Source organism: Silurus meridionalis, chromosome 27 (genome assembly GCF_014805685.1).
Source record: "Silurus meridionalis isolate SWU-2019-XX chromosome 27, ASM1480568v1, whole genome shotgun sequence".
NCBI lineage: Eukaryota > Metazoa > Chordata > Actinopteri > Siluriformes > Siluridae > Silurus > Silurus meridionalis.
The window spans coordinates 13,069,392-13,094,577 of NC_060910.1; the positions used below are offsets into that span (position 1 = coordinate 13,069,392).

General features: G+C 38.7%; 5 protein-coding genes across 7 annotated transcripts in view; 3 read left to right on the forward strand and 2 right to left on the reverse strand.

Annotated features, from left to right (window-relative positions):
• Positions 1-2,727, forward strand: part of abca2 (ATP-binding cassette, sub-family A (ABC1), member 2) — an 84,163-nt gene extending 81,436 nt beyond the window's left edge. For all 3 annotated transcript variants that reach the window (XM_046841326.1, XM_046841324.1, XM_046841325.1), the window contains one exon: positions 1,347-2,727. In XM_046841326.1, coding sequence (XP_046697282.1) covers positions 1,347-1,363 — 17 coding nt within the window. In that variant the 3' untranslated portion in view covers positions 1,364-2,727. The remainder of the gene's footprint in view (positions 1-1,346) is intronic.
• A 471-nt stretch (positions 2,728-3,198) lies between these two features.
• On the reverse strand, positions 3,199-6,603 carry paxx (PAXX non-homologous end joining factor). The gene is made up of 7 exons (XM_046841141.1): positions 6,398-6,603; positions 6,255-6,315; positions 5,890-5,939; positions 5,620-5,804; positions 5,272-5,322; positions 4,593-4,683; positions 3,199-3,432 (listed from the first exon to the last, which is right to left on the reverse strand). Exons 1-7 carry the CDS (start codon positions 6,508-6,510, stop codon positions 3,384-3,386), a joined length of 600 nt encoding a protein of 199 aa, XP_046697097.1. The 5' UTR covers positions 6,511-6,603; the 3' UTR covers positions 3,199-3,383.
• A 524-nt stretch (positions 6,604-7,127) lies between these two features.
• Positions 7,128-15,323, forward strand: dph7 (diphthamide biosynthesis 7). Its single transcript, XM_046841140.1, has 9 exons — positions 7,128-7,381; positions 7,459-7,574; positions 9,652-9,739; positions 10,827-10,921; positions 11,041-11,198; positions 13,330-13,402; positions 13,497-13,562; positions 13,657-13,829; positions 14,661-15,323. Exons 1-9 carry the CDS (start codon positions 7,244-7,246, stop codon positions 15,080-15,082), a joined length of 1,329 nt encoding a protein of 442 aa, XP_046697096.1. The 5' UTR covers positions 7,128-7,243; the 3' UTR covers positions 15,083-15,323.
• Positions 15,324-16,322: 999 nt separating this feature from the next.
• On the reverse strand, positions 16,323-21,097 carry mrpl41 (mitochondrial ribosomal protein L41). The gene is made up of 2 exons (XM_046841142.1): positions 20,951-21,097; positions 16,323-16,853 (listed from the first exon to the last, which is right to left on the reverse strand). The coding sequence occupies exon 2, from the start codon at positions 16,828-16,830 to the stop codon at positions 16,423-16,425; it is 408 nt and encodes a 135-aa protein (XP_046697098.1). The 5' UTR covers positions 16,831-16,853; positions 20,951-21,097; the 3' UTR covers positions 16,323-16,422.
• Positions 21,098-21,184: 87 nt separating this feature from the next.
• The window catches only part of pnpla7b (patatin-like phospholipase domain containing 7b), a 38,196-nt gene continuing 34,194 nt past the window's right edge, over positions 21,185-25,186 (forward strand). The window contains 3 exon segments of the mRNA XM_046841139.1: positions 21,185-21,281; positions 21,412-21,530; positions 24,546-24,589. Of these exon segments, the coding sequence (XP_046697095.1) occupies positions 24,548-24,589 (42 nt within the window). The 5' untranslated portion in view covers positions 21,185-21,281; positions 21,412-21,530; positions 24,546-24,547.

Consider the following 25,186-nt stretch of genomic DNA (forward strand, 5'->3'; position numbering starts at 1 on the left):
GGTGATTCATCCTTACCATTCACTTCCATTAACATTTATGCCATTTGGCAGACGCCTGTTTCTAGCTTTTTTTTTTACATGTATTTATCTCATTTACACAACCGAGCAGCTATGGGTTTCTCAGGGGGCCCAAAATTGGCAGCTTGGTGTGGCTGGGATTTGAACTCATGACCTTTGTATACATTTTTCAATGCCTGAACCACTACGCTATATGATGATAATAATAATAACAATATTATTAATATTTATTATTTTATCTCTTAAATCTTAGTTTTGAAAAAGTTCAGGTCTTAAATGTGAACCATTGAAAACAAATAACTGCAAAAAACTTTCTATATTTTGGAACATACATCATGTCCACAGTTTATGACTGTTGCATATTTTATGTAGGAATCTAGTTATGATTTGGGAATACCAAATTTCACGAGAGAGAGAAAAGAGAGAAAAAAAATGACTTGAGAAAATGTTAATTTCTGAAGGTAAAATATATATTTGTATTCTATTTATTTCTAAACTATTTATTTAGCTGCTTTGGAACAATGTCCATTCTTTAAAGTTTTATAAAAAAAGCTAAACTGAAATGAATAGTGTAAGTACTTTGTGTCTTATCGTATATATCATCAAATGTTACTATATACTATGCTATAAAATTATTATAGTATGTAGTATATTATAGTATTAGAGTAGTATAGTATATTACTATTATAGTAGTAATATATAATAATACAGCCAATCAGGCATAACATTATGACCACCTGCCTAATATTGTGTTGGTCCCCATTTTGCTGCCAAAACACTTCAAAACACATCAACAGCATTAAGTTCTTCAGCAGGTTAAACTACAGTTGCTCGTCTGTGGGATCGGACTACACGAACCAGCCTTCGCTCCCCACTTGCACCATTGAGCCTCGGCCGCCCGTGACCCTGTCGCCGGTTCACCACTGTTCCTTCTTTGGAGCACTTTTAATAGACACTGACCACTGCAGACCGTCTAGCCATCAATTTGGCTCTTGTCAAACTTGCTCAAATCCTTACGCTCGGCCATTGTTTTCTTCTAACATGTCAACTTTGGGGACAAAATGTTCTGCCTAATAATATCCCACCCACTAACAGGTGCCATGATGAAGAGATAATCAGTGTTATTCACTTCACCAGTCTGTTAGAATGTCATTATGTTATGCCTAATCAGGGTGTAGTGTACTATTATGGTATGTCGTATATATACACTATAGCTATATACTTTGTAATCTTTGGAATGGCGGTGTTATAGACACAGGACTGCACACTGCATTGTGTTTTAGATATTCGAAATCATTTTATTTTCTTCCTCTTTTGTGATCATGTAGGTGCAGTTATCCTTTAACACAGACACTCTTTGCTGAAACTACAACCACCTTCTAGGAAACGTCTAAAAAAAACCAACTTCAAGTAAAGACTCTATCTGTCTGACCATGGGAACACGTTTTCCTAAGATATTTTCTCCGTGGGTCCACGTGTCTGGCCTTAAGAAGAGATGTGCCGTATTGCTCGTGTGCGCCGTGCCAGCAGTGCCAGCGTACCGGCTTCACTGAACACCACAGGCTTCCTCATCCGAGCCTCAGACGCCGTGCTGCTGTAGACTGCTTCTGCATTTCGGTTATGGTGAATATTCCTCTTTTAGGATGGGATCACAAACACGGATACACACGGTCCGATTGTTTTTAGCACCGAATTAAAAGGACTAAAAAAAAAAAATACAAACAAAAAAAGGTTCATGCTGTTCCAAACTAGCGCTATACAGCTGTTGATGTCATGAAATAACATATCATCCCTGTTTAATGACCTACAGAAATGTGTTCAGGGTTCTAGCTTTGTATTGTGTTATTTTTATGACTAAGTTGTTTCTCAGCGTAAAAACTTTGATTTCTTTTTTCTTTTTTTTTTTGTAAAATCTGATCTAACCTTTTGTTAATTATGTTGAACCTGCCTTGAGAGCATGCTATATAGTCAAGAATGTGGTACGTCCTATATTTTATTGATTGAATTGTTTTTTTAAGGCATATTTGAGGAGGTAGAAGTCGACGTACAAATAAACACGCACCTTTTGACGGAAGACGTTTAATGGAAAGGTGGTTTGAGATGATCAGATCGGTCCGATCAGCCCTGAACCATGAATGAAGCTGTGGAATGTTTACTGAATGTAAATGGCATGAAAATATGTTTTTGCACAGATCGGTGCCTCTGTAAAGTGTCCTGAAATTCCTTATTTTATCTAAAGAACGATGCACTTTGTAAATTTGCATTCGAATGTCCATTGTGTAGCAGGCTATGACAGTCCAGTTGCGTTATTCTTCCTTTGTATAGGTGATGTGTACTTTAGAAAGACTAAACAAATTATTCGTTTTGCGTTCACTGTGAAGCCAAAGGTGAACTTCTGATTCACTCATTAAAAGCTGATAGATTTCATTTTTTTTTTTGCATTTGTAAACAAATGACCTGGATGTATTTATTTTTCAGCCCCATAATTCATTTTGTGCTCTATTGTCTGCTTTAGACATGGAAAAGCAGCACCTGTGTGCTGAGTGGAGAGAATTAGAGTGGGAAAGAAATAGATATACATAAATATACATAAGGATGAGCATCTTTGTGTCTAATTTTTCATAGGATCTGACCAAAGGGAAAAACAAATCGCAACATATTTTTCGATGTATGAACTGAATGTGAGTAAATTGCATCTTTGCTACTGTTGTACTGTTGTAAATAAGAGTCACGTGTTTGAAAAGCGCTGTTTAATCCTACTTCATCAGAAGGCGTACGATTATCAAGACACCAGCAAACAGAGGGACGTGTAAGGAAACGGGCTGGGTTGGGATCAGGTTTTTACACGAGAGCAAATACTTCTAAGCATCGTTTAATGACGTGCGTATTCGTGGATGTGATTCTTGGTGGATTGTGCCACGCTGTTAAAATCCTAACACGTTTGAATTCCACTGCAGACTCGTAACAGACTGACTCGCCTTTCAAAAGCTCGTTTCTGATTATTTCCATTATTCTTGTGATGAGCTGTTCAGGTGTTTTTAATATGAATGGGAAATAATAATAATAAAAAAAAAAAAGTGGTGAAATGTGTTTTGTGTTTTATAAAAAAAAAAAAAAAAGTAATAATAAGAATAAAACATATATATATATATAAATAAATAAATAGACACTTAAAAAACATCACATTTTAAAAAATAGATTTATTTATTTTTATTTTAGACAGTTTAAAAGGTTTAAAATCATGCAAGTTAAAAATAAATAAATAAATCATGTCTTATAATTTCATTAGTGGATAAAAATCAGAAAGTTGTAGTAATTGCATTGATTGTGCTGGAGGATTAAAAACAGGAAAATGTGTGTCAGGGTCATTCGTCATCTGCATCGTCAAAAGCCACTCCTGTAGCAGAGCGTTTCCTGAAAAAAAAAATAAATAAAAAAAATAAAAAAAACCAAGAAATTATTTTTTTCTGTTTCTTTTTTTTTTTTTATTATTTTACTATGTGCCAATACTATAATTATTAGTTTTAAAGACATCATAACTATTAATTATGATTATTTTAAATAGTTTGTTACTATTATTTGTTCTAAATATATGAAAATAATATAACAAAAACACAACAATTATAATAAATAATAATAAATATTAATAATAGGAGGCTGCTACAAAGACTAAATCTACATTTACACATACTGCGACTCATTGGCAAAACAAAGGGGGCGTGTCCTGTGATGCACCAAACAAGTTGAACTTTATGCAAATACAGAGAGAATTGGTGCAGCAACGATCAATAGCAGTGAAGACAGTGGAGAACGTGTGGCCTGTCTCCTGGTCTGTTGTTGAAAGTGTAAAACAGCGCCGCTCACTGATTGAAAGTTACTATGGCAACAAGTACTTGAACAGGCAACTAAGAACAGGCGACTATATGTGTATGTAGAAGAAGATGCCTAAATTTACCACTAGTTAAAACTAGAAGCTCCGAGTAGCTTAAACTACTCATAACTTTTGATTCACTTCACATCAAAACCTCAATCATCTTTCTCTATTTCTTGAGTGTTCCCTAATGAATTTAAGAAGTCGACTTTGATCAAAACTAGACCCCCAACCACACACACACACACTTCTATATTTAAGAGGAGAGCATTAGGAAAACAACCAACTCACTTTTTTATGGTTTATCCATTAAGTGCAAACAAGTTTGTCAATTGAGTCACCAATTAGGAAGTGAAATCTTAGCAAAAAAAATGTGCTGATGGAAACAGCCCCCAAATTCTGTCCAATCACAAAATTTTGTTCACAGTATTGTAAAATACCTTTTTTTTTTTTTTATAAGCAATGCATTTGGATTATAACCTGAAAATCGATTTTACAACTAAACCCCAAACAGGAAGTGAGGATCAGAATCTAATTCAAAATCACTGACTTTTTTTTTTTTACTAAATGATTCCAATGATTCTACAAACTCTCTGTAATCTTAAAAACTTTACCAAGAGCTTGGCAAAGGAATATACATCCTTTTTTAAAGAAAATGCAGACTCTAAACACGTGTTTATGCGAATTGATTAAAGTCAGTCACTTTTTTGTTCCGGGGTTGATGAGCGAATCCCCTGGAAAGCGTTTCTTTACTGCTATCGTTGGCCCGGTTGGCTGTCTCCTGGGTTCGAATCCTAAACAAACAAAGCCACCATTAATCACAATGTAATCAATTACTTCACTATTCCACATGTTACATACACTATACAGACAAAAGTATTGGGACACCTGACTTTCCCAGCCGTATGTGGTTCATCCCCAAACTTTTACCTCAAAACTGAAAGCACACAATTGTATAGGACGTATTTGGATACAATAGCAATACATTTTCTATTTACTTGAACTGGGAGACCCAAGTACAAAGGCTATACAAAGGCTTCATGCAGATATTGTTTACATGAGTTGGAGTGGAAGATCTCAAGTGGCCTGCTATAGAGGCTCTGACCTCACAACCCTATTGAACACCTTTGGTAAAATGCTGACTGCACCCCAGGCCTCCTCACCCTACATCAGTACCCTTTGTGGCTAAATGAGCACAAATCTCCACTACCACCCTTTAAAATCAAGTGGAACATCTTCCCAGAAGAGTGGAGGTTTTTATACAGTAAGTTAAGACTAAATGTGGAATAGGATTTTCAAGAAGCATATACAAATCTGTGTCCACAAAGCTTTTATCCAAATAGTGTATATAAGGAACGGTGCAGGATGGCACTTGTACATACCCAAGTTCCTCTTCTGTGGGGTCTTAACTGGGCTGGATGAAGAGATGTCTCCTATCAAAGTTAAAAAAAAAAAAAAAAAAACAAACAAAAAAAAAACCCTGCCCTTAGTTTTAGATATGGATAAGTGATATGACTGACTATAGACAAGATATCTGCATGATCTGCCAATTTCTGGTGTTTTATAAAAAAATTATAGGTAATATATTGTATTTCAAACAGCTCTTGGAAATTTCCAAATGTTAGATATTCTACAGTTAGTAAATAAAGTCTACAGTATTTTATCCAAAACAGGTTAAAGGACAAGGTGCATGCTTTGAAGATAAAACGTGACAGATAGGATTTATATACCCGTATCGTCCTGTTGCATTAGACTGTCTGCCATCTCAAAAAGCAGATCTTTGAGCTCGGTCCTTCCCTCATGATCTGTAAGCTTTGAGAAGGACACACTGAATTCTGCAGCCTCAGAGCCAAGGTGAAGCATAGCGTTATCTTCCTGCAGTGAAACAAACGCACTGCCGCTCCTGCATGCGCGTCTAAGAAAAATACAACTGCTCATTAATCCTATTAGCACTCATCATACATCGGTTATGTTTGTATTAATAAAGTAAACAATCGTACTTTACTTTCAGGGCATAGTCTTCTGTTGATTTCAATGACAATTTCTTCTTCTAAAAAGAAATAAAATAAAAACAATTTTTTAATATAATGAGTCAAGAGCCATGATGGTCCAGGAACCCTTAGGGTCACATGATGTAAGATCATGGATCTGTGTTAATGAACATGTGCTATTTTATGATTAATATTTAGCTATAACAGCTGTGGGTCTATGTAATCGCTCACATCAATGAAATAGGTTTTTAGCAAAAGCCTACCAGGTTAAAAATAAAAAGGTACACAGCTGTGCAGTATTCAAACATCTGTATTTGCTACTAAAAGAGGTCTCTGGCAACAAGAAGGTTGAGCCCCAATTTCAAGGAACTTACAAGCTGTAAGAGGGTTTCCTCTGAAAGATCAGCTTTCCAAACAGCTTCACCATTGCTCAATCTAAGGAAGAAATCACACCACATGTAGTGAATAAACACACGTTTGAGACAATCCAAACCTCTGTACTGCATTCTCAACTCACCCAATGATAATCCCTGCACACTTCTTTTGTGTAAAACAGACATATTTGGTCTGATCTTTCTTATCTGTCAACGTGCAAATGACGCTCTTGGATTGAGAAACACTCTGATCCATGGTCAAGCAGCAGCACTAGAGCGGATACACAGCAATAAATAAAACACGCATTGTTTATGCCTACAGGCACAACATATATACATGGGGCAGTCACGTGACCCAGTACATTAAGTAGTAGAAGTACATTTTGTAAAAAATTTTATTAAAAAACGCAAACACGCAAAAAATAAACAGAAATTCCGATGGCAATTATAAATAAAACAATTCTTATAACCAATAATTGGTATCCAATTATTAATAAATAATAATGTTTCTGCAGACGTAAACTTTGATGAACCGGAAGTAGAAGGGATCTGTTTCCATGCACAGGAAAACGTTTAGTACTACTGCTATTTTTTTTTTATTTTTTTTTTTTTATTGAAGACAATAAAATAAAAGTAGGACATGCATACATATTTACAACAAAAATTAGGAATTTAGATCTTTGAGTCTATTCAAAGTTTTGATTGCTTTCTGGCTTAAAGGTTCGTGTAAAGTTTCCAAATAAATGTTAAATTTATTGTTGAATTGAGAGATATTGTGCATCCTTTCTGACCATTTACATCTGTGTTATCGTTTCAATTTCCAAGCATAACAGTCCCACAGCACTACGTGGACATGATTTAGTCACGTGACCTGCGCTTCCACACGCGCTTGCGTTTTCCCTCGCCGCTCCAGTTTAGTGCGCATGCGTAGTACAGCGTGGAGGCGTTCAGCGAGCGAGTGTCGTGTTGGAGCATGAGAACATGGTGAAATGGGTTCCTCTCGAACCCGCAGCCTGCAGGTGTTTGACACGGAGTTGAGCGCGGACACTGTGGAGTGGTGTCCCCTGCCTCAGTACGCCCACATTCTAGCTTGTGGCACTTACCAGCTTCAGAAAGACGACGAGAAGGTGAGCTGGGAATTAAAAAAAAAGTAAGCTGGTGCTCAACCTGGTGTTCCTCCTTAATGCTCAGCTTGTGTTTGCAGAATCCCAGCAGGATCGGTCGACTCTACCTTTTCCAGTTTGACCAGCAACAGTCTTTTATTCCTCCACTGACCGAGATACAGCGCACTGACACTCCAGCTATACTAGATCTGAAATGGTATGTGTGTGTGATGGATATCCCCCCCTTACATGATCAGTTCAGTTGTGTTTGTAATGCCCTTTTAACAATGGAAGTGACCTCACACAAGTACACAAACCATGCACTTAAGTTAAAGTAGGGATACAGTAGGTGAAATATGACTCCAGTAAAAGTCCTCCTTTAAACTGTCAATTGAGTAAAAGTACAAAAGTCTTCAAATGTACTTGAGTATCCAAGTATATGCTATGATTTATTATAGCTATAATGTTCCTATGATCACTTTTGTCACAAAACTCATTGCTCAATCAACTCAGGTTATGACTCTTAATGTTATTCTCAGCACACCAGTCTATTAAAAGAATGATGATCATGAGTCAAACACTGATTGATATCCATTAAAATGATCAGAAGCCCAAAACCTTATTTTCAACTACTTCGAGTCAGGAGTTTCTTTCTTTATTTATTCCTTCATAAAATTTCCTGCTTGCTGTTGAACTGATGCTGAACTGTATGTTCTTGCTAAGTAGATTGAGCAGTTACATTTTTATCCTCATAAATAAAAAAAAAAGAACGATTATTTCGCAAAATGTAGTAAGATATTTGACTTTGAAATGTAGAAGATAGAGTAAAAGTCTCCCCAAATTAAAATACTCCAGTAAAGTACAGATGTGTAAAAAAGCTACTTAAGTACAGTAACATTACATTTACTTCATCACTGTCCAACACTGGTCCCACAACTACTTTACAAACATAAAGATGTTCTAAAGCATTGATTTATAAGTTAATGCCTATCTGGTTTAACCCATACAAGTTCCTAATAAGAAAGCCAGTGGTGATTGTGGCAAAGAAAAACTCCCTGAGACTGCATTAGGAAGAAACCTGGAGAGGAACCAGATTTAAAAGGGAACAATTCCTAATCTGGGTGGCACCGAATGTCCATTTATTGAAATCCGAAGCAATTGCAGCAGACTGTTTATATCCAAATGCATCCTCATAGTGCTCGAGTTGCTCAGATACTGTGGCATGAGACCATTCAGTGCTTTATGGTGATCGCTTAATAGTCCGGAAATTATGGTAATCATTTATAGAGCATTTTTTTTCATATCAAAAGACTTTTTTTTAATCAGGCTCCGTCTCAAAAAAAGGCTAAAACTCTCTTAAGGCATTTAATGTCTATATCATAATAATTTACTAATAGATTTAAAGGTGCACTAGGTCAGATTATTGTTTCCTTTTTTTTTTTTCTTTTTTTTTTACACTTTTTAAGATCTGGTCTTTTATAATTCCCTCAGTCCCTCAGTCCTGCTATGTTCTTGCTAAGCTCCACAACCAGTGTTTATACAAGGTTCATCCAAACCAAAACAAGGCCCGAAGGTTTTCTAGGCAGTACAATTTTACTTGCGCAAAAAAGGTTAGACCTTTAAATCTGGTCGGTGTCTGTACAGATTGTTTCAGCACAGCTCTGTTACATTGCCGATGTGTTGGGATTGCAAATTTTCCTATCTGATTACAATCTAATCACGCTCATATCCATTGTATTACCAATACTACACAAACACTGCACACACTGATGTCATTTTGTTTATTGTGAAGAATTTACATTTAACTAGATCTGAAGGTCTGCTGTTAGTGCTGTGTTTGGTAAACTGGCTGAACGTGTGTTGTTTTCAACGCAGCTATTTTACTACAGGATTTCCTCAGGGCTCTGATGTAGGTCCACGCCTGTTTTCTTTTGTCTACGAAATGGCTCTGTTCGGATGACGTGTTTCAAAACTACTAGAAAGTATTGAGGTAGTGCTGAGCAATAAAACATTTCCCAGTATACAGATTCAGATGATTTACAAAAGGGGTGATGATGATGGTTTTGTCCCTGTCTCTGTCATCTGTTTAGTTAGTTTTGGTACTTCCAGGTACTTTAATTGCCTCGGTCTGAAGGAAGATGATGGAAATTGCCATGCAGATTCCATTTACTCATAATGCAATCCATCAGTACGAACGATTAGCAAAATTGTCAGGGAAGTTGTACATCTGGAAGTGTAATTCTTGAAAAAGAAAACAGATCCTTGCATTGTTATTAATCACGCTTCTTTCGCAGGTGTCATACCGAGATGTATGGGCGCCCACTGCTGGGAATGGCCACAGCATGCGGAGAAATCCAACTGCATGCACTCAGAGACACAAAGGTCAGACGTAATACATCATTTGTGTATACTGTTATGCCACGTTCACACACACTGTGATTTTGTCGCTGCCAGTTGATGTACCACGTCACCATTAGGTGTTCTTACTAAAGGTATTTTTTTATCAATGCGGACTTGCTCTTCAATATAGATTGGTAGATACTAGGGGTGTAACAGTACACAAATTCTTACTGAACCGTTCTGGGACAGGGCTTCCCTCAGGAGCGTATAAAGCGTCAAGACCACAAGTTTGTTTAGTCTTCACCTCACACTTTTAGTGCACATTTGTTTGTATTATTTATTTATTTATTTATTTATTTCTTATTATTAAACTTAAAAAAAAAAAAAACATGCACAACAATGCCAATGGTATAAAAAAAAGAAACACAATTTGTGCCTTGTAAAACTCCGATTTTGTTTTGCGCATACGCAAATCGCTGCTACTTCCGTTTTTTACGACAGTCTATGTATTTGGATTCTTTAGCGTTTTATTTTCAGCTTTAAGAATTTCTCTTTCAAAAGGAGAAATCCTGCTAATTCCACATATCGAGCGAGTAAATGATTGAAGGATGGAAGGAATGAAAATGTTAGTTGCTGTAATAAGTAGAACATATCTTAAGAAAATGACATTAAATGTAACGCACACACTCATATATATGCATCTATATTACCCAAATAGGGTCTAACAAATGTAAACTATTTCGTTTTTTTCCATTTATATAATTTTATTGAATCAATTGAATGTCAATTTAATCAGTGTATTGCGTTAACTTGACTTATTTTATTTTTATATATTTAATTTTTATATTAACCAAGCAGGCATTTGAAAACAACAAGCAATTTAATGTTTTGCATTTCTTCCCTCTAACTGTACTGAATGTAAAAACTGATGCATGTACCGAACCATTGCACCAAGTCATTCAGTACTTGCCCATGTCTAGACAACAGAGGTTGGTATTGCACGTCACAGGCTCTTGTTGATAACGATGGTCGCTTTTGTGTGTGCTTTTAGAGAGACTTAATGTGAGAAATATTGCTCTGATTACTGTTTTCCCCACACCTTTGCATATCTGACATCACTGTTGAGTAGGACGGCAGGTGTCTGTTGGACCACGTCTCAAGCACTGAACTGGGTCCTAACAGATTAGCTTTGTCACTCGACTGGTCAACAGGAAGAGGTGACAGGTAGGAGTTTCTGCTCCTTTAAAGCTACACCTTTACACACACACACACACACACACACACACACACACACACACACACACACATTATAACTGGTTTGAAGATGTTGCTGTGTTTTACAGCACTGACCCCCGGATGGTGACCAGCGACTCGACCGGCTCTCTCACGGTGTTGTCTCTGGCTGAAGATAACCTCAGCGCCGTGGCACAGTGGAAAGCTCATGACTTTGAGGCCTGGATTTCGGCTTTCAGTTACTGGGACACGCAGCTGGTTTATTCAGGTTACACATGAGACTTGATTTCCTTTTTCCTTTCTTCATGAGATCAATTTTCCCTCTACAGTCTACATCCAGAAATTCCAAAAGGGATTCAATTCGTTATTTTTCTCAAAATTCTACAAACAAAAACCCCACACTAATTACAGCCTCAAGTCCTTTTGAGTGATGCTACAAGCTCCACACACAGAGTTTTTGGGCAGGTTCTCCCATTCTTCTTTGAAGAACCTCTCAGCCATTTTCAAATCTCTCCAGAGATGTTCAAGTCTGGGGTCTGGCTGGCCCACTCAAGGACATTCACAGAGTCGTCCCGTTGTCCTGTTGGTAGATGAACAGTCACCCCAGTCTGAGGTACAGAGTGCTCTGGAGCAGATTTTCATTGGGGATGTCTCTGTACATTCATCTGCATTCATCTTTCCCTCGATCTTGACTAGTCTCCCAGTTCCTGCCGCTGAAAAACACCCCCACACCACCATGCTTCACTGTAGTGATGGTATTGGCCAGGTAATGAGCGCTAACTAGATTCCTCCAGACATGACGCGTTGCATTCAGGCCAAAGAGTTTAGTCTTCTCTTGGTCTAAGAGTCCTTCAGGTGCCTTTTGGTAAACTCCAGGTGTGCAGTCATGTGACTTTTACTGAGGAGTGGCTTCTGTCTGGCCACTCTACCATACAGGACTGATTAGTGGAGTGCTGCAGAGATAGTTGTTCTTCTGGAATGTTCTCCTCTCTCCACTCTTTCAGAGTGACCATCGGGTTCTTGGTCACCTCCCTGAATAAGGCCCTTCTCCCCCGATCGCTCAGTTTGGCCTGGCAGCTCTGCTCTAGTAAGAGTCCTGGTGGTTCCAAACTTCTTTCATTTTCGGGAGCTTCAATACTGCAGAAATTTTTCTTTACCCTTCCTCAGATCAGTGCCTTGATACAATCCTGTCTCTGAGGTCTACAAACAATTTCTTGGACTTGGCTTCGTTTGTCCTCTGAAATGCACTGTTAAATGTTGGACCTCATATAGACTTTCAAATCATGTCCAATCAACTGAAATTACCACAGGTGGACTGTGATCAAGTTGTAGAAACATCTCAAGGATGATCAGTGGAAACAGGATGCACCTGAGCTTAATTTTGAGTGTCATGGCAAAGCCTGTGAATACTTATGTACGTGTTTTTTAATCATTTTTTTTATTTTTATACTTTTAATTAATTTGTAAAGATTGTAAACAAACTTCTTTCATGTTGTCATTGTATTTTTTTTTTTTCTTCAAAACAATGGATTGAATCCATTTTGGAATAAGGCTGGAAAATAACAAAATGTAGAAAACGTGAAGCGCTGTGAATACTTTCCAGATGCACTGTACATCATGAATATAAGCTGGTTTTAAAGACCTTTTTACATTGACATTATTCTGTTAACAACAGCAAAGGCACAGGTGCTTCTACATGCGCTTCAAGATTATCAGACTATATGAATATGCAAATTAGATACACCTCACCTCCTAATGGACACACCCTCATTCCCAGTTATATGAGGTGGTATTAAAAAGCTGTGAGATTAGCTTGGTTTACAGTAATAATTTAATTATTTGTTGTTTACACACTATCACCTCCAAAATAGTGCCCTTGCATAGCAATACAGCGCTCCCAGTGTTCTTCTTTTGCAATGTGTCTGGAAGTTTTCTCATCTAAGCAACCTGTCATGTAACTTTTGCTATTCATGCTGGATCTCCAAACCGCGGCCTTTGAGCTGGATCTCCACCTTCGGGAAGAGGGCGAAATCCACCAGAGCCAAATCTGTCGAGAATGCCATAATGAAATTGCAGACGTGGTAAAGCACGTGATCAGAATATCACCAGTTGCACAGCTCCTGATGTACACAGGACTATGTCTTTTTGGCACTCTGACTTGTGAAGGTCGGTGCTCCATGTGAATGTGTGTGCAGCTTTGTGCTGCCATCTGTTGGCGTGTTACAAAACTAGTCTCGGACCTTTTTTAATACCACCCCGTCGACAGGACCGAGGTTGTAATGCCACTGTGATATTTTTTTTTTATTATTGATGAATACAAGTATGCATAATATGGATTTAACATGTATATAATTCAGGTTTTTAAAGAAAAATATTTTCTTGACTGTTTGATGTCGTAGGTGGTGATGACTGCAAACTTAAGGGCTGGGATCTGAGGATGGCCCCTTCTTCCCCCACATTCACCAGCAAAAGGTGACACCTGCATGCGTTTTACTGCCCATACTGAAGATCTAACTGTCATTTATGTCGACTGAAGTTCTAACATTTCTGTTTTTCCTGCACATAGGCACACGATGGGAGTGTGTAGCATACACAGCAACCCTCACCGCGAGCACATCTTAGCCACAGGCAGGTAAAGCAACTTTAATTACAACACGTGAAGAGTGAACACCGTACACATTGCTGAATGGTGTTACTTTATTCCCTTTTTTTGTGTGTCGTTTCAGTTATGATGAAAACGTGCTATTATGGGATGAAAGGAATATGCGGCAGCCTCTCAGTGAAACCCCAGCAGGTGGAGGAGTCTGGAGACTGAAATGGCACCCTGTTCACGAACACCTGCTGTTAGCTGCGTGCATGCACAACGACTTTCACATTCTTCACTGCCAGCAAGCCACGGGTATGTATGAAGTGTGTCTTAGTTCCTGAAAAATTTCCCACTCGCTCAATCAGAATAGTTTGAACTCGTCACAGCGAAAAAGTTTCTATTCTCCAAACTAATCGAGTGAAAAATACCTTGAAATAATGTTCCTTTAAAAGCTTTTTAGTAATCACTTCAAACAAGTTGTTCTGTAGCGTAATCTTTGCTTCGTGTTTGATTTGTCGTGTGATTTTTAGACCCATAATCACAATTTCAGGAGTGCTTTAGGACTGGGATCCCACACATTGACCTGACGACAAGATGTGGGTGGTCTTATAGGAAGCTTTAGGTTTAAGGGAGGGCATAAAAACTGCACTTTGTTTTCTACTAACTAAAACTACTAACTTTACAGCTTTAAATGGATAAAAAAAGGTTAACCTTCACCTGGGAAGTTGTATAAAAAAAAGATAAGTCCCTCTGGATACTGGTAGTCCCCGAGTTACGAGGCCATTTTTTCACGTGCCATTTTTATTTTTGTACGATACTACGCTGCAAGGATGTACGCATCTCCTGCATTGTAAGATGCCTTACTCTCGTCAGCGGTTGACAGAGTACAGTTGTCTCGGTGCTAGTGTGGCTAGAGTGTGTTTTTTTTTTTTTTAAGTTTAAAAGCTCTTGTTTCACTGGTTTTTATCGCCGTCGCCGGACACTATACTACCCCCATATTTATCACCATTCTTTAAGAATCCTAAAAGGCAAATCCTTAATAGGCAAGGAGAAACAACTAAATTCTACTGCCAGCAGAAACGGTCAGTTTTATTTCCATCCCAGCTATACTTTGCACTTAGCTCTCCATGTTTGCTTAAACAGATGGAAACGGAGGCCCGTGCCCCATCCTGGCGTCTTACATCCTTCACAACTCATTAGCATACGGAGCCGACTGGTCACGTCTTCCCCTGACCGGCCCTCCGCCCTCCTCCCCTCCTCCAGAAGCAACACCAGCCAGCATCACCCTCGAAGAGCCCAAAGGTCACCTCAGGATCCAGTATGAATCCCCGACTGCCAGCTTTGACACCTCGCTGGAGGATGAGTACGGATGTTACGTCCCCGATCACGCCACTGCTGTCTCGGCTCCAGCTCCTGTCCCTGACGTCGCAGACAACTCTGCCTCTTTATCCTGTCTGCTGGCGTCCTGCTCTTTCTACGACCACATGCTGCACGTGTGGAGATGGGACTGGAGACCGGAAACTGAGACGCAATCGGGAGAGACCGGGCCTAGTCTCTCAATCTGACTGTTCTCTTTGAACGGATGCAGAACGAAAAGAAAAGCAAATCTGAGTTCTTTTGAGAATAAACAAGGTATTCTGGGACTTAAGAGAGACTACAGCTAATTAACATCCTGTGTGTCCCTTTCACATGGGGTTTGAGATCTTCCAGGCATTTCCTTCATATGTAATAATTTCCTACTGTTGGATCAGCTATGCACAGAAACACATACAGATACCAATAAATTACACTTATACATTTTTCTTATTTGTGATTCTTTTTTCTGTTAGTTATATGGACAGTATGTGGTGTGTATTTGCCTTCCACACAGCTGTTTTTTTTTTTTTTACCAAAAGAGCTGTTTGATATTCTCAGCTGGATGTCAGAGTTACTGTAACTGTTGCACTTTATGCCGGATTTACAAATCAGGCCTAAAGTTTTATCCTCTACAGAAATACTCCCCTCCCCCTGATATTGCACCTTTTCCTCATCCCTGATTTAAAAAGGAGATTCTTTAGGCAGAGCTACTGTTTATCACCTGAAAGTGCTTCATGACCAAACTAGCCTCAGTACGTGTACAGTGGCACTTAGTAACTATTGTCTAAACTACAGGGGATTTTATTTTCCAGAGAATCTCTTCAATTATGTACAATAACATCCGAGCCACTTATTAGAGCCAAAGTGTTTCTTGTTCATTCAAGTGAAATCAGAAGGTTGACATTATTAGCGAGCTGGCGACTAGTAATTGCATTGTGATGGATTATTATTAAATAAAATCCTACACTAAAATCTGCAGTCTTTCAGAAGATTTCAGACACTTTCCTCCAGTGTTGCTTCTCCTACGACGAACCTGATGATGCATTTAGCCTACAACCCTCAGGGAAAACGTGGAAACGACTCGACGCACAAGAGAAACTTCGTTATAGAGGAAAAAGGAGTGTTTTGTATTATGTTTTTATTATGATGAAAATTGGAGCAGTAAGTTGTCTTTGTTTGCTGTTAGTTACCATTAGAACACTGATCTGAAGGTGTCATGGATTGATGTTAAACTTCGGATGAGGCTTTTTGTTGGGCGTCAGTTATTGACATTATGACAACTGAGATTTTCTCCGATTGTTGCATTTCTGCTCAACTGTTTCATTTGTAGTCAATAAAAAAAAATATATTTTCTGTGTTCACCGGTGTCTTTAAGGGACTTGCTAAAAGCTGTTTGTAGCCTGTTCGTGGCTTTTTCGGACTGAAAGCAGAAATATCAAATGATCTGTATTTAGAGGTTAAATATTTATTTATATTACACACAATGCCTTCTTAACAAAAAAGAAATCCTAACGTTTTTTTTTCCCCCTTCGCAGTCCATTTGTCACATTTAACGTACAAAGTTTTTGGCATATAATTTGAACAACTTCCCCTCCTGTGTCTTCTCTAAGCCGTATTTTTCCAGCTGCTGTGGGTCGAACGTGCCGTTTTCAAAGTCTCTCTGGATGTGCGGCGCCACTGCCTGGTTAAAGAGGCTCTCGGCGGTGATGGGCTGCTCTGTACCAGCTGGGCTCTTGTACGACACGTACGCTTTCAGCTTGAAGCCTTCCAGATTGGGCACCACGAACTCTGGGATCATTTCACGGACAGGGATGAACTTCCTGCTGGAGGTGACCACTCCAGTCGGCATGGCTCCTCGGCTTTTGTAGAAGGTCCGTGGGCCGCGTTTGCTGGTGAACTCGGCTGTGCGGTCCGCTCCCCTGACCAGTCCTCGAGTCAAGGCTGAAAGCAGCCCCATTCTGTATCTTCAACTCAGTTCACCTAGGATTCAGGACAAATCACATCAATGAAAAGGTTAAACCTGCTCTTATAATAGAAGCCATATTGATCTGGACTAAAGTCCCATGAATATGCTTAAGCCAAAATGCACAAAACAAGTTCATTTAAAAACCTCAATGTAATTCTGCAGAAAAATGTTAACTGTTTAAAGATTTTATCCTTAAAATGTAATACGCATTATATTTTATTAGTTTCCTTCTATTCTTCTTCTTCTTTCGGCTGCTCCCATTAGGGGTTGCCACAGCGGATCATCCGTCTTCATACCACCCTGTCCTCTACATCTGCCTCTTTTACACCAACTACCTGCATGTCTTCCCTCACTACATCCATAAACCTCCTCCTTGGCCTTCCTCTTTTCCTCTTTCCTGGTGGCTCCACCCTCAGCATTCTCCTACCAATATAACTCATGTCCCTCCTCTGCACATGTCCAAACCATCTCAATCTCGCCTCCCTCACCTTGTCACCAAAACGTCCCACATGCGCTGTCCCTCTAATAAACTAATTTCTAATCCTGTCCATCGTCGTCACTCCCAACAAAAACCTCAACATCTTCAGCTCTGCTACCTCCAGCTCCACCTCCTTTCTTTTACTCAATGTCACTGTCTCTAATCCATACAACATCTCAGGTCTCACCACAGTCCTATAAACTTTCCCTTTCATTCTTGCAGATACTCTTCTATCACAAATCACTCCTGTCACTCTTCTCCACCCACTCCACCCTGCCTACACTCTTTTCTTCACTTTTCTAATACACTCTCCATTACTTTGCACTGTTGACCCCAGGTACCTGAACTCCTCCACCTTCTCCCTGCAACCGCACCACTCCACTGCCCTCCCTCTTATTCACACACGTACTCTGTTTTACTTCTACTGACTTTCAATCCCCTTCTCTCCATCGTGTACCTCCACCTCTCCTCTTCTCTCAGCCTGGCTTCCACTACTCTTTCCCATAACTTCATGGTGTGACTGATCAACTTAATTCCCCTGTAGTTACTGCAGGTCTGCCTTATGCTTAAAGATCGGTACCAGCACACTCCTTCTCCATTCCTCAAGCATTATCTCACCTTCCAAAATCCTGTTTAACAATCTTGGTAAAAACTCCACTGCCCTTTCTCCTAAACATCTCCATGCTTCTACTGGTATGTCATCTGGTCCAACTAACTTTCCACTCTTCATCCTCTTAATAGCTGCTTTCACTTCCTCCTTACGAATCCTATCCACTTCCTGCTTCACCAACTCCACATCATCCAACCTTCTCTCTCTCATTTTCCTCATTCAGCAGCTGCTCAAAATACTCCCTCCATCTTCTCAACACACTCTCCTCACTAGTCAACACATTTCCATCTCCATCCTTTATTGCTCTAACTTGCAGCACATCCTTCCCAGCTTGGTCCCTCTGCCTGGCCAATCGGAACAAATCCTTTTCTCTTTCCTTAGTGTTCAACCTCTCATACAGCTCCTCATATGCCTTTTCCTCTGCTTTCGCCACATCCCTCTTCACCTGCTGCCGCCTCTCCTTGTACTCCTGCCTACTTTTCTCATCTCTCTGTCGATTACAATTCTGTTTTCCTAACCTTTTTCTCCTTATGCTCTCCTGCACTTACTCATTCCACCACCATGTCTCTTTGTCTTCCTTTCTATTTCCAGATGTCACACCAAGTACCTTTCTAGCTGTCTCCCTTATCACTTCTGCAGTAGTTGCCCAATCATCCAGCACGTCTTCACCACCACCGAGCCCCTGTCTGACTCCTTCCCTGAATCTCATACTACAGTCTTCTTCCTTCAGTTTCCACCATCTTATTCTTCTTTCAGTCCTCACTCTCCTCCACTTCTTCTTTAACTCCAAAACCATCCTACAGACCACCATGCTGTCTAGCTACTCTGTCCCCCACCAACACGTTACAGTCTCCAATCTCCTTCAGGTTGCATCTCCCACATAGAACATAGTCCACCTGTGTACACCTTCCTCCACTCTTATACGTCTCGTATGATCCTCCTTCTTTTTAAAATAATCTACCACCATCTGCCCTTCCACATTCCTCTCTTTATGGCCATACCTACCCATCACCTCTGTTCCCTTCACCTACATGCCCATTGAAATCTCCCCCAATCACTAATCGTTCATTCCTCGGTACACCATCTACCACTTCATCCAACTCAGTCCAGAATTTTTCCTTCTCCATCTATCTCACAACCCACTTGTGGAGCATAAGCACTGATGACATTCATCATCGCCCCTTCAAATTCCAGCTTCAAGTTCATCACCCTTTCAGAAACTCTCTTCACCTCCACTACACACTTACTAAACTCTTCCTTCAGGAAGAGAAGGATCACCCCTAAACCATTTCTCTTTCCATCCACACCATGATAAAACAGTTTAAACCCACCTCCAATGTTCCTGGTATTACTCCCTTTCCACTTGGTCTCCTGAACACACACCATATCTACCTTTCTCCTCTCCATCATATCAGCTACCTCCTCTCCTTCTCCTCCTTCGGCCAACAGTAGCCCAATTTCCACTGGTACCCTGTTGGTTAACGATACCTGTGGCGGTCGTTGGTAACCCGGGCCTCGACCGATCCGGTATGAATTTCTCTTTCGTGATCCGCATATTTGATTTGGCACATGTTTTAACCTGGATGCCCTTCCTAACACAACTCTCCCCATTTATCCGGGCTTGGGAATGGCAGTAAGAGTGCACTGGCTTGTGCAACCCTAATGGGTGGGTTTCTTTTTTCCCCTTATACTTTATTTATTTTAAACTTATATTCTATTTCTAATTTTATGTTTAAATGTTGGACAGTCATAAAAAACATTTTACTGCATGTCGTACTCTGTATGAATGTGTATGTGACAAATAAAAATAGAAGTTCTGTGTTCCATTTTTATAGTTTATGTTGAATATGTTCCTGGGGGGGATTGTTGTTTTGTTTCACTGTGTGTACTACTGTGTATGGTTGGAATTAAAAAAGCCTTGACAGTCTCAGTTACGGCTGAGCGATATGGCAAAAATAATAAATTATTTACATTTTTTTTTTTTTTTACCGATTCACAATTTAGATTTTTAACTCGTCAACTTAAAACGTTACTACAACATGAGCGAAGTGACATCCACTTTATAAGTATTTTTTTAAAATCCTTAAAAAACGTTATATTTTTAGAGGACATGCCATAAATAAAATGGTCAACATGAATGTAAAACAAATTCTCTAGTTAAATATCTCTGCAGAAGACTTGAATAAAATATGAAAGCAAATTTTGTGCAATTTAAATTAACCATTATATATTTCTCAACTTAAGAGAACCTAATTTATTCCAGCATTTGCGACAAAGACACAAAGCTTAATTGGAAATAAGTTGATAATTACTATAAATAATACTAATGAATGTGCATGATCAATTTTTTTTTTTTAATAGACTGTCTTTATTGTCATTGCGCAGGGTACAACGAAATTAAGTCAGTCCTTATGGTGCATAAAAATAAAATATAATAAAGTATTGAAAATGTAAACATAAGTGATCCGATAAGATACAAAATGTAAATAATATTTATACAATAAAGTATTGCACATTCAAAATACTTACATTTTAGGGTAGTTTTTCCTCACCACAGTCACCACTGGATTGCTCATTGGAAATCAACTTATAGGCACTAACATAAATTAATATTTTATAACCCATATTTATTTTTGGAAAGCTGCTTTGGGACAATATCCATTGTTTATCTGTTTAAAGACTTTAAATGTGCAAAACCTTAATATGATTTAAACTTAGTATTTTTTTTTAGGATCACATATGTTTACATGTTTATTATATTTTAATTTTATGCACCATAAGGACTGACTTGATTTCGTTGTACCCTGTAAGTCATATTATTATAATATAAATATTATAATGTCGCTCGTGAGGCATGCTAAGCTATCTTCTGACCTAGCTTTAGCATTAAACCCGGTATTTATGACTAAAAACAATTCCAATCGTCATAAACTTTCATATAAATGTTTTTAAAAAAGTTTTAATAAATCACCAATGAATTTAGTACTTTCTTTACATTTCGTTATATTTTGCTCCACACTCACCTTGGAAAGCGTGTATGAAGCTCTGCTCATGAACTTCCGGAATGGCGGAGGTGGGCTCGTTTCTGGTTGGTCAGAATCTGTCCAATCGAATAAATTTTTTTCCCCTATCCATATTCTGAAAACCCGTTCTTCTGCACTATGATTGGGTATCACTTTTAACTGACACTGCATTAGCCAGTAAAAAGCTTGGTTTGTATAATATTAACCAATCGCTGATGAGAAGGCGGGATTTACTTGAAACGGTTGGGGTTGGGGTTACGGCGTGCATTGATTCAAGCAGGCAGGTTTATAGTGTTGACAAAGGGAGGGTGGGGGTCTGGAGCCGAATTCAGTAAGTAATTCCTGTAAACCTTTTACACATTTTTATAATTTATCTGGCGGACTGTAGGTGTAATTATATGTCAATACTAGTGATTTATTCAATTTTGGAGCATCTATTGTTTTTTTGTCTATTTTTATAGTGTCCTGTTTGCGCGTGTTGGCATGTGTATGTGTACACAGCGATCCTGTGGACGAGTTGATGGCCTCAAAGTTGTTTGCAGTCGCTGACATTTTAATAAACAGATCCCAAGGTCACCGGGTGAGTCCTAAACATCTCAGATGTAGTAGATTTAGTTCTAGCTTGACTTTATGTTTTACTTTGACTTTACTTTGACCCCTGAAACATTGTAGTGGTAAGGGTCCTCTTACACTTGACACTTCCTGATCATGGTGGACTGAAATGCTCTTTCACTGCTTTAGTTTTGGATTTGAGTTGTTTACGACAGGTTTGTTTGTAGTTAAGTCTCTGGGCTCCTGATCAGAAAGTTGAGGGTTTGGTAAGTTGCTGTTGGGCCCCTGACCAAGGCCCCTTGACAATCTGCACCAGGGTCATGTGTATCTGACAAGTACAAATTTTCCTTCTTTCTGTGTGATTCTTTGAGTATACATTGTTTCTGAGTTGATGTTTTGTACAACATGTTCAGCCAGGTCCAAGTATTTAATTCAGACACCCAATTTTCCTAAATGCTGCCTAAATGCATCACCACCATTACTTAAGTTTTTAATTGGAGGGGTTTTCCTAAAAAAAAAACAAACAAACAAAAAAACATTACATCACCCTCCCTCCATTTTTGCACGCTCAAAAGTGTCTGGAGTGCTGCATTCTAAATGGCACAAAGGCCAAGGCCTTCATTCTACTAAGAAAGACAAAAACAAACAGACCTATCATGGAGATAAAAAAAAAAAAAAACAACAACATTAACTCAACAATGGGTATGTTCTTAAAAGTAAGGAATGCACTGATGAGCTCCGCAACACCAGGAACGAAAGACCATGCAAGATAACGAAAGTGAACCACAACTAACAAAACAATCCATCTAGCCAAGTCATTGACGCACTTAAGAAGGTAGACTTATCAATGTCAACGTTCACAACTAAGAGACATCCTTGTGAATGTATATACAGAGGCTCTACTTCAAGATGCAAACCTGATAACGCTTACAAACAGAAAGGCCGGATTAGATGTAAAGCATCAAATATAGTCTGTTCTGTTCCAGGACATGATTCTCAGGTCAGAGGACCATAATTATAGAAAAGAAGATTATGAAGAAGGTAAGGAAGGGCTCATGATCCAAACATACCACATGTCAGACATGGAGGCAGTGTTCTGGTTTGGATGTGTATGGCCTTCAAAGGAACTGGGTCACTAGTGTTTATTGAATGATGAAGTGTATAAAGCTATACAGGTTAGTACAGGGTAGTACTTCGCTGGATAGATTAATAATAAGTACCCAAAAAGTCCCATTAAAGCAATGCAAGAGCTTTCCAAGGCAAAGAACTTGAATTTTCTTAAATCAGTCACTGACTCAACCCAAGTGAGAATGCGTTTCAATTCCTGAAGGCAGAAACATGCCGCTACTCTAAGATGCAGTAAAAGTCTGGCAAAAAATCTCAAGGCAGGAAATTCTGCACTTGGTGGTTTCAATGTTCTGATTTCAGAGAGCAATTAACTTGCAATGGATTTACAACCAAGTATTGAAAATATAAATCTTAATATTAGTGTGTCCAGTTATGTTTGAGTTTGGTAAAATACCGGGACTATGTAACAATGGGTGTCATTTCTAAATGAATTTCTGACATTCACTGAATTAATGCTGAAAGTGTAGACTTAACTCATATCTCCATTGATTTATTTATTTATTTTTTTTTTAAAATTGTGTCTCTGTCTAAATACCTTTGGCCGTATGGGCCATCAGTAAACTGGCCTAGAAGACGTGATCGATATTGAATCAGCCAGGGGCCCCTGGTTCGACCCTGAGCTCATGTTACTGTATATCTACAGTTTCATTAGTCTCATGACAGAGAGGGATTCCATTGGGTTCTCTGGTTTACTCCTACCTCCCGAAAATGGACCAGTTGGTAGATTAAAGATTACATGACACTACATGGAAATTTTTGTATTTATAGAACCATTGTTTCAAAAGTATGGGTTATGTAGTGGAAGCTCATGACCTATGTAATATATGGGCAAAGATTTCTAAACAAACATGCAGTTCTTCTTTAGAGATTTGCATGTTTGCTTGTTCTTTATGAAAAGGATGAAACTTGGAAAATAAGGTCTAATAACACAGATCAGTTACGCCGACCAGGCATAAAATTATCACATTATATTATTATTATATGAGCGGTGAAGTGAATAACACTGATTATCTCTTCATCATGGCACCTGTTAATGGGTGGAATTTTATTAGGCAACAAGAACATTTTGTCCTCAAAGCTTATTAAAAGCAGGAAAAATGGGCGAGGGTAAGTATTTGAGCGAGTTTGACAAATTGTGATGTCTAGACGACTGGGTCAGAGCATCTCCAAAACTGCAGCTTTTGTTGGCTGTTTCTGGTCTGCAGTGGTCAGTGTGTATCAATAGTGGTCCAAGGAAGGAACAGTGGTGAACCAGCAACAGAGTCATGGGCGGCCGAGGATCATTGATGCAGATGAGCTTCTGTAGCTGAAGAAGTTAATGCTGTTAATGGTCAGCAAATTGAGAAATAACACAACCAGGCAGGTGGTCATAATGTTATGCCTGATTGGTGGCCTTAATGTTATGCCTGATTGGTGGCCTTAATGTTATGTCTGATTGGTGTACAGTTGACAAACCATTGCTAATGACACAACATAGTAAAGATAGACAAACTAAACAAAGAGCAGGTGAACACAGTCAGGCAACAAGCCAATAAAGGACCGGATCAGGGACCATGCAGAATGTTTGTTGCACATAGGTAATGAAATAAGTCTATTTCATAAGCGAACAATTTAAGATGTGGAATATATTTAAGGGGTGGATACTTATGCAAGCCCCTGTAATTACTTTAATAGGACTGACATTTGAGATGCTGGTGTTCACTGTAAATGACTGATAAAAAAATTGCATCCATTATGCAAGTGTTTAAATATTGCCTATTCTATAGTGTGTGAATTGGGATTATTTTAGCACCAAGACACATTCCTTGTACAAGTGCACTTCTGATTTTGAGTTTATCAAAAATGAAATAAAGTGAGAAAGGTGCATTGTGTGCATTAACATGTATACTGAATTTCATTTTCCTTTCTGTGATAGTAATGGAAGGGGCAAAAGAAGATGAGCAGTGCAGCATCTCTACGGTAAGAATTTCTACCATCTCTATTAAACTTAAAATAAGTTCCATTCTTTAGTTCCGAAGAATTCCTTGAAGCTGTGTTCGCTGTGTCTTTAGCATACACAAGGCAAGGATTGCAACAGTTCTCCCATTATTCAGAAGTGAAATTAGAAAACTCCGCAAATCTCATGTATAATGGAAGTCTGAGCAGAGTTACTGGGAAATTACCTTTGCACAGGGATAAATTTGTGGTTATGTGCAACCAAAAATCCTCTTGGAGACTTCTCGTGCCTTAGCGTCCTGCAAAGACAATATTTTTATGCTTCCTTTTCTGACCTGATATTATGAAGTAATCCATCCATGCAGTATATTAACTTGCTGTATGTTAGGAATAAGTGTGTACAATAATTTGAACATAATAGTGTAAAGGGCATGGTTTGTCTTCAGCAATAACTGCTGTTATAAAGAAGGGAGAAAATACTCCACGATATACTTTTAGAATAAAAAAATAAACAACTTTTAGATGGTAGGTGTATATATATATATATATATATATATATATATATATATATATATATATATATGTCACATCGGGTGTCCTCAAACCATTCCAGCATGGGAT

Bases quoted from the DNA above. Each gene is read 5' to 3' on its own strand.
- paxx (XM_046841141.1), bottom strand. From the start codon at position 6,510: ATGGATCAGAGTGTTTCTCAATCCAAGAGCGTCATTTGCACGTTGACA. The intron at 5,940-6,254 runs GTAAGTTCCTTG...ATTTCTTTTTAG, and splicing joins AGGAAACCCTCTTACAGCTT to AAGAAGAAATTGTCATTGAA. The intron at 4,684-5,271 runs GTATGTACAAGT...TTGTTTGTTTAG, and splicing joins CCCACAGAAGAGGAACTTGG to GATTCGAACCCAGGAGACAG.
- mrpl41 (XM_046841142.1), bottom strand. From the start codon at position 16,830: ATGGGGCTGCTTTCAGCCTTGACTCGAGGACTGGTCAGGGGAGCGGAC.
- dph7 (XM_046841140.1), top strand. From the start codon at position 7,244: ATGGGTTCCTCTCGAACCCGCAGCCTGCAGGTGTTTGACACGGAGTTG. The intron at 13,403-13,496 runs GTGACACCTGCA...TCCTGCACATAG, and splicing joins CCCACATTCACCAGCAAAAG to GCACACGATGGGAGTGTGTA. The intron at 13,830-14,660 runs GTATGTATGAAG...TTGCTTAAACAG, and splicing joins TCACTGCCAGCAAGCCACGG to ATGGAAACGGAGGCCCGTGC.